The 10341-nt window shown below is 45.8% G+C and overlaps 1 protein-coding gene across 5 annotated transcripts in view; it reads left to right on the plus strand.

Moving 5' to 3' along the window:
* The first annotated feature begins 883 nt into the window (after nt 1-883).
* The window catches only part of PRC1 (protein regulator of cytokinesis 1), a 22111-nt gene continuing 12653 nt past the window's right edge, over nt 884-10341 (plus strand). For all 5 annotated transcript variants that reach the window (XM_006748909.3, XM_031020003.2, XM_006748910.3 and 2 more), the window contains exons 1-3: nt 884-1043; nt 8221-8353; nt 8582-8704. In XM_006748909.3, coding sequence (XP_006748972.1) covers nt 1033-1043; nt 8221-8353; nt 8582-8704 — 267 coding nt within the window. In that variant the 5' untranslated portion in view covers nt 884-1032. The remainder of the gene's footprint in view (nt 1044-8220; nt 8354-8581; nt 8705-10341) is intronic.

Here is a 10341-nt window from a genome sequence, read left to right on the forward strand (position 1 = left end):
AATAAAATCTTAAAAAAAAAATACACACGGACAGCAAAACAATTGAATTACGAAGTACCTCCAGCCACAACATCATGCAACTGAATCACTGGAAAACAAAACTATATGTAAGCATTTAGGGATGTAGCATATATTCAGCGAAAAAAAGGATACAAAAGTGCTTTGATGTCGATTTTGAGTTTTAAAGTTTTCGTATAACTATAAACCCCTGTAATTTGAAAGAACCATGCCCAGTGCTCTCCATTTGTGTGCCAATCATGTGACCTGGGTTAAGTCCCTCAAGCCGTTCAGAGCCGGTTCTCTCCTGCGTAAAATGGCGATAATGCCAAACGGGGCTGTCCTGGAGATTAAATGGGATCGCTGTCTAGAAAGGTGCCGGGCCCGTGAGCAGGGACGCAGCGTTCCTTCCCTTGCCCTCGAGGGCACGACTTCCCGCACGTGGGGAAGGCTGCCACCAGAGATCAGCTCCAGGCTCGCCATCTGCCTGCGCGGGGGAAACCAGTTAGAGCGTCAGGCTTTCCTGCTGAGCCCGCTCCCGCCCAGTCCGCTGGCTGCGGTTCTCGCCCCTTCCCGGCGGCCTCCGGGCGGCGGCCAGGGCTTCGAATCCAAACAGTGCCGGGACGGGGTGTGGCCCGCACGCCGCAGCTGGCGCGGGGCGGGGCGGCGCGGGGCGGCCCTCCAGGCTCCGGCGAGACCCGGCGCCGGCGCAGACAGCGACCCCACCGCCAGTCCGAGAGCGAGCGTTTCCCACGCCCAGCGCGCGAGCCCTCACCCCTCACCCCGGCGCGCCGGGACCCAGTGCGCGCTCGCGGCTCGCCGCCAGGGGGCGGGGCTTGGCGAGGAGCGACGGGTCAGGGCGCCAATCGCGGGGCTGCTCCGCCTTCGGGCTCGGTTTGAAATTCCGCGGTGACCTAACGGCTCCCGGAGCCGCGGCTTGAAGCAAGACAGCCGGTGCTTGTGGGAGGTTGCTGCGCCCAGCCCCGCGTGGAGGAGGTGTGGGGCCTCGACGGCCGGCTGCTTGGAGCGTCCGCCATGAGGAGAAGGTGCGGGCCGCGGGAGAGTCGAGGGGACGCGGGAGGGAGCGACCCCCGTCCCGGGTGCAGGGCCCCCGAGGCGGCCCGGGGCGCGGGTGGTACGTCAGCCCGCGCCGAGTGAGGCCCGGGCGCCGCCGGCAGGTTTGGGGAGCGCTGAGCTGGCACCCGGGCCGAGCGCCCGGTGCGGCGGAGGCAAGGCCTGCCGCGCACCGGCCCCGGCGGCCGCGGGCTCCCGAGGCCCGGACGCGCCGCGGTGTCCGCGAGCCCCGCCCGCCTCTCAGGTGCTGCCTCTTGGCACCTGCGGCCTGTTCTAAGTCCTGCGTCTGTTGTGGTCCGGCTTCTCGCTTCCGTTTAAATAAGGCGGTCAACTGTTGGCGTTTATCCGGGTCTTCCGCGGGGTCGGGCTGCAGTGCTAACGTTCTACCTGACTCGGACAGATAGCCGGCTTTCCCTGCAAGTGCAGGAGCTCCAGTAAGGAATTCCTCTCCGGTGGTTTCCACGACTCCCCCGGCCGTGCTGGGGAAGGGGCGGCCGGCTTGAAGTAGGGGCCAGACTCGCCCCACCGAATGTCAGTTGTCTCTTAGCCCCCTCGTCCCCTCGATTTTCCCTCCATAGCACATACTGCCATTTAGTGGAAGGTTTGCTTATTTATCACCTTTCTTTTGCTCTCAGAAGGTCAACTCCAAAAGGGCAGCGATGTCAGTTTTGTTCTAAAATAAGGATAATACCAGGGCGTAGGGCTCTTGTGTTAAAATGTCTTGTGATAAAAACGTTAACCCTACTTTCTGAAAGGGGTGGGTGAGGCACTGTGATGATTCATTATTAGTTTGTAGTTATTGGTCAGATTGATTGCTCTATGGCTGTAGAAAGTTCTTCCTTCCATAAGTACTAATTCCCGTCGTTCTTTTTCAAGTGCTTGCCTTCCCGAGAATAGAATTGAGTACAAATTATGGTACCATTGGAAAAAAGAGCCAGGGTTTTAAAAAATACAATAAAGCTGTTATTTTTTAAAAATCTGGCACATAATCTGCAGTGTTTTTTGGTTTGTGACTTAATTGAAAAAGTTAGCTATGTTTACTAATTTAGCCAAATTGCTTTTACAGAATTAAATGACATGAGATTTGTAGCTCTCAGAGCCAGTTAAAACCAAAACAAATGTCTGTACAGCAAATGGACAGCTAGCCTCCAGCAGATAAATGGGCCACTAACTAAAAGCAGTATGCACACTGTTGTTATAACGTAAAAGTTAACCATCCCTTGGATTCCATTACTTGAACAAATCTTATTGGGTCTGTTGCAAAATGGGTGTTTGGAATTACAAATCTTCTAGTTAGAGACCCTTCTCACTCCAGTACTGTTTTCAAAGAATTAAAAAATGTTCCACCCTTCACAACATTCATACTAATTCTTTTTTTTTTTAATTTTTTTTTTTTTTTTAGATTTTATTTATTTGAGAGAGAGAGAGAGATAGTGAGATAGAGAGCACAAGTGGGGAGGAGAGGGAGAAGCAGGCTCCCCACAGAGCAGGGAGCCCAATGCGGGACTCGATCCCAGGACCCTGGGATCATGACCTGAGCCGAAGGCAGACGCTTAACCGACTGAGCCACCCAGGCGCCCCATACTAATTCTTATATCACCCTGACACCTCTTTCTTTCATTCCTAAGATTAGCCTTAACTTTGAAAAGACAGCCACAGTCTCACTCCTCCCCCAGCTCTGCTGCCACAGCCCTGGTCCAGGTCACTCTCGTTATCTCTTGCTGTGTTCTACTGGCCTTTTAACTGGTCTCCCTGCATCTGCCTTGGCCTCCTGAAGCTTATTGTCACCACAGGAGCCAAAATCCTCCAATGATTTCATATTTTAGAGTAAAAGCCTCTCTGCCTTTTTACAAAGGCCTCTGGAGTCCTATTGTACTCTACTCCAGTCATACCAAAGTCCTTGCGCTTTCTTGAACCTACCAGGCTCTATCCTACCTCAGACGTTGGCATTTGCTGTTCCCTCTACCTAGATCTCTCTTCCCCAACATGTCCCATGGCTTGATTCCTTACCTCCTTTAGGTCTTTGCTCAAAGGTCACTTCAGGGAGGACTTTCTACCATTTAATGTAAGATTTGCTTATTGATCACTTTTCTTCTACTATTAGAATGTAAACTCCAAAAGGGCAGGGATGTCAATTTTGTTCAGTGCTGAATCCCCAACACTTAGAATGCACCTTGTGTGTAATAAACATTCAAGTAGTATTTTTGAATGAATAACTCGATGTTTCAAAAAGTTGTATGATCGTAAGATGCCTCAGTGCATTTGCTGTGCATAATATTTCTCTTGGTGCAATTACATACTGCCTGTAAATAGATTCGGGTAATTTCCCTAAAAGTACAAATTTGAGATTTTTATTCTTCTAACACATCACCAAAAAGCTGAGGATACTTAGAAAAATACTTCCCAAGGACACAAACGGTTGTAAAAAGGTCCAATTTTCCCAGTCTCTTGAAACTAAATCACTGGACTGGAAAAGATCTCAAATGAATGATTTCTTACCTTTCGTGTAGCATAGAGTTTGATGGGTTTTAGTATATTCACAGAGTTGTGCAATTATCACCACAGTCAGTTTCAGAACATTTTCATCATCCCTTCAAAAAGCCCATACCCATTAGAGGTCAGTCCCTTTTCCCACCTTCCTCCCTCCCCACACCCCAGCCCCACAGAACTACTAATCTACTTCTGTTTCTTATACATTTGCCTATTCTGGATATTTCATATAAATGGAATCCTATGATACATTGTCATTTGTGACTGGCTTCTTTCTCTTGGTGTAATGTTTTCCAGGTTTATTGCTAGATAACATTCCATTGGATAGGTATATCACATTTACCTATTCATTAGTGGATGGCCATTTTGGGTTGTCTCTACTTTTTGGCTATTATAAATATGCTGCTATAAACATTTGTATATGAGTTTTGTGTGGACGTGTTTTCATTTCTCTTGGCTAAATACCTAAGGAATGGAATATCTGGGTTATATGGTAACTCTGTGTTCAACTGAGGAACTGCTAGACTGTTTTTCAAGGAGGCTGCACCATTTTTACCTTCCCACCAGCAGTGTATGAGGGCTTTCGATTTCTCCACATCCTTGTCAACACTTACTACTGTTTTGTTTTCTTTTTTAACTGTCTTTTTTATTATAGCCATCTTGGTGCATGTGAAGTGGTATCTCTCTCTGGTTTTGATTTGCATTTCACTAGTGGCTGTTGTTGCATTTCACTAGTGATGTTCAATGTGTTTTCACATGCTTATTGGCCATTATATATCTTCTTTGGAGAAATATCCGTTCAGATTCTTTTCCCATGTGCTAGATTTTTATGCTTCAGAAAAGTGATCACTTTACTCTCTGAATGTGTTACAGAGCTAGGCAGCACTGCTTTTAAATCTGTCAATATGTGAGAGCTTATGAACTGAAGGTAGCTGGAAGTTAGAGGCATAATGAGCCTTTGGCAGGAACTCAAGGCCACTCATTTTACATTTATTGAACAATTGCTGTGCACTAGGGTCTGGTAAAATGAAGATGGATAAGATCTGGTAGTCCTTGCCCTTGAGTCTATGGTCTACAGGGTGGATGGGGTGGGGGGGGCGGAGAAGTGACTGTGAGGAATCCACAGCTGTCCAAAGAAGGTAATGGCAGGTGGAAGGTAATGTACAGAAGCATGACCGTATCAACAACTGAGAGCTACACATGGCTGAGTGAGGGGCATGTCCAGGAAATGCTCAGAAGGTCAGTTGGCTGGAGTCTTAAGGAGTGAGCTGGTGAGAGAGATTAAGAGACAAACCTGAAGAGGGGTTTTAGAAATCCTTTCCTTTGAAAGTGGTTGAACTGTTTCCTGAGGGCAATGGGAAATAGTAGTTCAGTTGAGGCCTGACTGGATTTTGTTTTCAGGAGAACCTAGCTGCCCTAGCTGTGCCTGTTGGCTAGGGTGGGGTGGGCCAGACTGGAAGAGACTGTAGAGCACTCCCTAAAGTAGTGCCCCTCAGGGCACGCCCCAGGCTGGTCTGGTCTGGCTCAACGCCCCGGCTTTTGCATTCAGATTGAATATTGACCACAGACGAGATCTTGTAGTGTTTTTTTTTTAAAGATTTTATTTATTTATTTGACAGAGACACAGCGAGAGAGGGAACACAAGCAGGGGGAGTGGGAGAGGAAGAAGCAGGCTTCCCACGGAGCAGGGAGCCTGATGCGGGGCTCGATCCCAGGACCCTGGGATCATGACCTGAGCCGAAGGCAGACGCTTAACGACTGAGCCACCCAGGCGCCGCTTGTTTATTTTTTTTTTTAAGATTTTATTTATTTATTTGAGAGAGTGAGGTTGAGCATAAAGGGAGAGTGAGAGTGAGAAGCCGACTCCCTGCTGAGCAGAGAGCCCGATGTGGGACTCATCCCAGGCCACTGAGGTCATGACCTGAGCCGAAGGCAGACGCTTAACCGACTGAGCCACCCGGGTGCCCACTGTAGGTTATTTTTAATAAAATGCAAAGATTAGGATTTTGATTTATGCATTCTTTTGTTTTAAAATTGGAGTTCCAGGGGAGGCTCTGTAGTTAAATTTTAGTTAATTGAGATTAGAATAAGTAACGTTAGTTGATTAAGATTAAATGCCTTAATTACCTGTTAACATTTCTAAAATGAACGAGTATAATAAGTTCTTTGAAACACTATTCGCTATCTGGGTATTGATACTGGCCATCTGGTATAGGCAGCTGGTGTTTGTGAGTGCCAAAGCTTTTCTTCATCTAGGAGAGGTGACCTTTTTTTTTTTTCTTTTGGATAAGCAACCTTTATCTTATTTATTTTTTAAGATTTCATTTATTTATTTGACAGAAACACAGTGAGAGAGGGAACACAAGCAGGGGGAGTGGGAGAGGGAGAAGCAGACTCCCCACTGAGCAGGGAGCCCGATGCGATGCGGGGCTCGATCCCAGGACCCTGGGATCATGACCTGAGCCGAAGGCAGACGCTTAACGACTGAGCCACCCAGGCGCCCCGGATAGGCAACCTTTAAATTGGGATTTCTTGGCTAGAGAAATGTCTTAGATGTGAAAATATTCTTGGAGGTCTAGGCTGGTGACTCATAGAACCACTGAATACTCGGAGGCACAAAGGGGGCCAATGAGAGCCTTGAGCCCCCTCGCTTGTGGATAGCACACGAAGAGCTTAGGTGACTTGTTCTAGGCCTCACTGCTGCCTGGTGGCAAAGCACATCCACCTTCCCTGGTGCCAGAGCAGTGTCTTTGTTAGCCATTTGTATCTAAGAAAGGAGAGAAAATTTCTCTATTTTTGAATGTTATGTGAAGCAGACTAATGGTTATCATTTTTAAAGTTAAACTTTTTTTTTTAAGATAAAATACAAGGTGCCCAGTTAAATTTGTATCAGATAAACAGTTTTTTGAAATAAACTTTTTGTAACTGAAGACTAACATACTGAAATGTGCATAAATCCAAGTCCCAACTCAATTTTCACAAAGTCAGCACACACCTATGTAACCAGTGCCCCTTGTATCCCTGCCCAGTCACCACCTCCCAGGACAATGGTGACCACCGTTCTGACTGCTGAAAGTATACCTTGGTTTTGCCTGTGTTTGAATTTTATATAAATGGAATCACATAATGATATATGCTTGCTTGTCTCGCTTGTTTCACTTAAACTGTTTTTCCTTTTCTTCCCCAACATTTTTTTTGTTTTTTCCACATTAGTTTTGTTTTACCCCCCTCCTTTTTTTTTAAGATTTTATTTATTTATTTGAGAGAGAGAGAGTGCATGCATGAGTGGGGGGGAGGGGCAGAAGGAGAGAGAATCTCAAGCGGACTCCATGCTGAGCCTGGAGCCTGAGGCAGGGCTTGATCTCACAACCCTGAGATCATGACCCTAGCTGAAATCAAGCGTCTGAGCCACCTAAGGGGCCTCTTACCTCCTTTTTTTTAGATTTGAGGTATAATTTACATACAGTAAAATTAACTCATTTTACATGTATAATTTGAATTTTGGTCACTGCATACAGTTAGGTAATCACCATCAAGATCTAGGACCATTCCATCACCGTAAAAAAAAGTTTCCTTGTGCCTTTCTGTAGTTGATCTCCTGCTCTGATCCCAGGCTTTCTTTCACTGTGGTTTTTTTTTCTAGAATTTCATAAAATGAAATCCTATAGGTATGTAGTCTTTTTGCATTGCTGTATTATTCCATGGTAGGAGTGTACTGTTTATTCTGTTGGTGGACATCTGGGTTGTTTCTACTCTTATGCTATTATGAGTAGTGCTGCCCTGACCCTCCTGTGCGTGTCTTTACCACGTGCAGGTTCAGTTCTGTTGCACACACCCGCATGTAAAAGCGGAACTGCGAGGTTTGGCTTCAGTAGATGCTGCCAGCAGGTTTCAAAGTGGTTGTACCAGTTTCCACTCCGGACAGGTAGTATATGAAAGTCCTGGTTTTTCTGTATCCTCACCAACACTTGATGTCTGTCGTTTGTAATTTTAGCCATTCTGTAAGTCAGTAGTTGTAACTTAAGAACAACAAAATTGTAATGAGTTGCCGGCTGTTTTATAGGAGCTTCTCACCAAGCAAGGTCTTGTGTTAGGTGGGAGTTTATTTTGTGTGGCTTATCTTTCCTTTTTAAGTAATCTCTACACCCAGGGTGGGGCTCGAACTCACAATCCTGAGATCAAGAGTCCTATGTTTTGCTTGACTAAGCCAGCCAGGCGCCCCTGTCTGTTTTTCTTTTATAATTCTGTATTGTACTGCCATAGGTAGAATTGTTGATGAAAGTCCTGATTCTGAGTATTATTGAGAGGATTGACTTTCCAGGGCACCTGGGTGGCTCAGTTGGTTGAGCATCCGACTCTTGATCTCAGCTCAGGTGTTGATCTTGGGGTCATGGGTTCAAGCCTCTCGTTGGGTTCCACGCTGGGTGTGGAGCCTACTTAAAAAAAAGAAGAAGAAGAAGATTGAATTTCCACAGTGTAAGATGATACCGAATTTTGCTTTGCCAGTGTTGTGGTGTTTTTGAAAAGAGCAGTTAAAGCTGAATGCTTGTTTTCAATTTGTTTTAGCCTGAGGCCACTGAGAAAGGAGTCTATTTTCTGTAAATACTGCTTTTAGTCTGGGGGCAGTGGCTCATGTTCCTGGCTTCTCTTGCTTTTCAGTGAGGTGCTGGCAGAGGAGTCGATAGTATGTCTCCAGAAAGCTCTGAATCACCTTCGAGAAATCTGGGAATTAATTGGGATTCCAGAGGACCAGCGGTTACAAAGAACTGAGGTTGTAAAGAAGCATATCAAGGTGAGTGAGTCGTACTGGTCTGTTTGCAGTGGGACAGCCGTACGGATACTGGTGTCCCATTGGAGATGGTCGGGGAAGTGACACTGGGGTGTCACAGGCTCTTCCTGGTTTTGTTTCTATTTAAGTCCTTTCTTAAGAATTTGTAATTATGAAGGTTTTGGTGTTGTTGGTTTGGAGTTTTTCTCCCATTGGCCCCAAACTTTTATGGGACTGTTTTCTCTCTTGTAGGACCTCCTGGATATGATGATTGCTGAAGAGGAAAGCCTGAAAGAAAGGCTCATCAAAAGCATTTCCATCTGTCAGAAAGAGCTGAATACCCTGTGCAGCGAATTACACGTCGAGCCATTTCAGGTACGTGGTCGGGCCTTGGGGGCTCCTGCTTGGTCTGAGATTTAGGAAGGAACTCTGACTTGGGGCTGCAGATGGAAGATTTCCTTGTAGAATCTTGGCCATAAAAAGCGGGCAGAATTTGCCACCTAGTTAATTAGTTCCAGCAACTTTCACTTAGGTAAAGAGTTGCCCTGTTGAGAGGTGGAACAGCTAATAAGTGTTACAATCCTTTGATCAAAAACAGCTTCCTCTTGCCATCATTTTGTGGGGCATATAACTTTTTTTTTTTTTTTTTTTTTTTAACTCTAAGGAAAAGCTAGGTATAGATGGTACTGTGCTATTCTTTCTCCGAAAGAAAATGAAAGGCACTATCTAGGAAGCAAAAGTGACTGGTGATACAAGGGAAAGTTACCAAAAGACCTGCCTTTGGGGGTTTTTTCATACCCAGTAGTTGTATACCACTGAACCAGCCAGAATGGCTACTTGAGGAGAAATGTCTCAAGAGCTGGAGTGTCTGGAGAACATAGTCAAATTCAGAGCATGCAGGATTATCTGTGTACCAGGCTGAGAGGTTGCCATTTGGTGGTCCAGCACAAGGCAGGGCTTGAATGAAGACACCAGCAAGGATGAAATGAATAACAGATAGGATAGAGGGTCCAAAATATGTCCCTGGGGAGGACCAGTAAAAATAGTGTTGGGATCATAAAAATGAAAACCAACGTGGAGCTTGGGAAGGTAATTCAATAGCTGTGAATGTAGGGCTAGCACAGGATGGCTGTAAGATTCTTGGGTCCCTCTCTCTGTTACAGCAAGAACTACCTGGGTATCTAGATGGAGTCAGCCTAGGAGGGAGTTTCTTCCTTTTCCTTTTCCTTTCCTTCCTTCCTTTCAAAAGATTTTCTTTATTTATTTGAGAGAGAAAGCACAAGTGGGGGAGGGGGGACAGAAGGAGAAGGAGAAGAAGCAGACTCCCCGCTGAGCGGGGAGCCTGATTTAGGACTCGATCCCAGGGCCCTGGGATCATGATCTGAGCCGAAGGCAGATGCTCAACCAAGTGAGCCATACCTGGCAGCCAAGAGCAATCAGATAGATCATGACATTAGTGGAATTTCCTGGAATCTACAGAAATGGCATATATATCATTGATTTTATTTTATTTTATTTATTTTTTAAAAATTTTATTATGTTATGTTAGTCACCGTACAGTGCATCATTAGCTTTTGATGTGGTGATCCACGATCTATTGTTTTTGTGTAACACCCAGTGCTCCATGTAGTACGTGCCCTCCTTAATACCCATCACCGGGCTAACCAATCCCCCTACCCCCCTCCCCTCTAAAACCCTGTTTGTTTCTCAGGTCCATAGTCTCTCATGGTTCATCTCTCCCTCCAATTCCCCCCGCCCATTTTTCCCTTCCTTCTTCTAATGTCCTCCATGCTATTCCTTATGTTCCACAAACAAGTGAAACCATATGATAATTGACTTTCTCTGCTTGACTTATTTCACTTAGCATAATCTCCTCCAGTCCCATCCATGTTGATGTAAAAGTTGGGTATTCATCCTTTCTGATGGCTGAGTAATATTCCATTGTATATATGGACCACATCTTCTTTATCCATTCATCTGTTGAAGGGCATCTCAGCTCTTTCCACAGTTTG

The sequence above is a fragment of the Leptonychotes weddellii genome, chromosome 9 (assembly GCF_054177405.1).
Source record: "Leptonychotes weddellii isolate Sample4059 chromosome 9, ASM5417740v2, whole genome shotgun sequence".
Classification (NCBI taxonomy): Eukaryota; Metazoa; Chordata; class Mammalia; order Carnivora; family Phocidae; genus Leptonychotes; species Leptonychotes weddellii.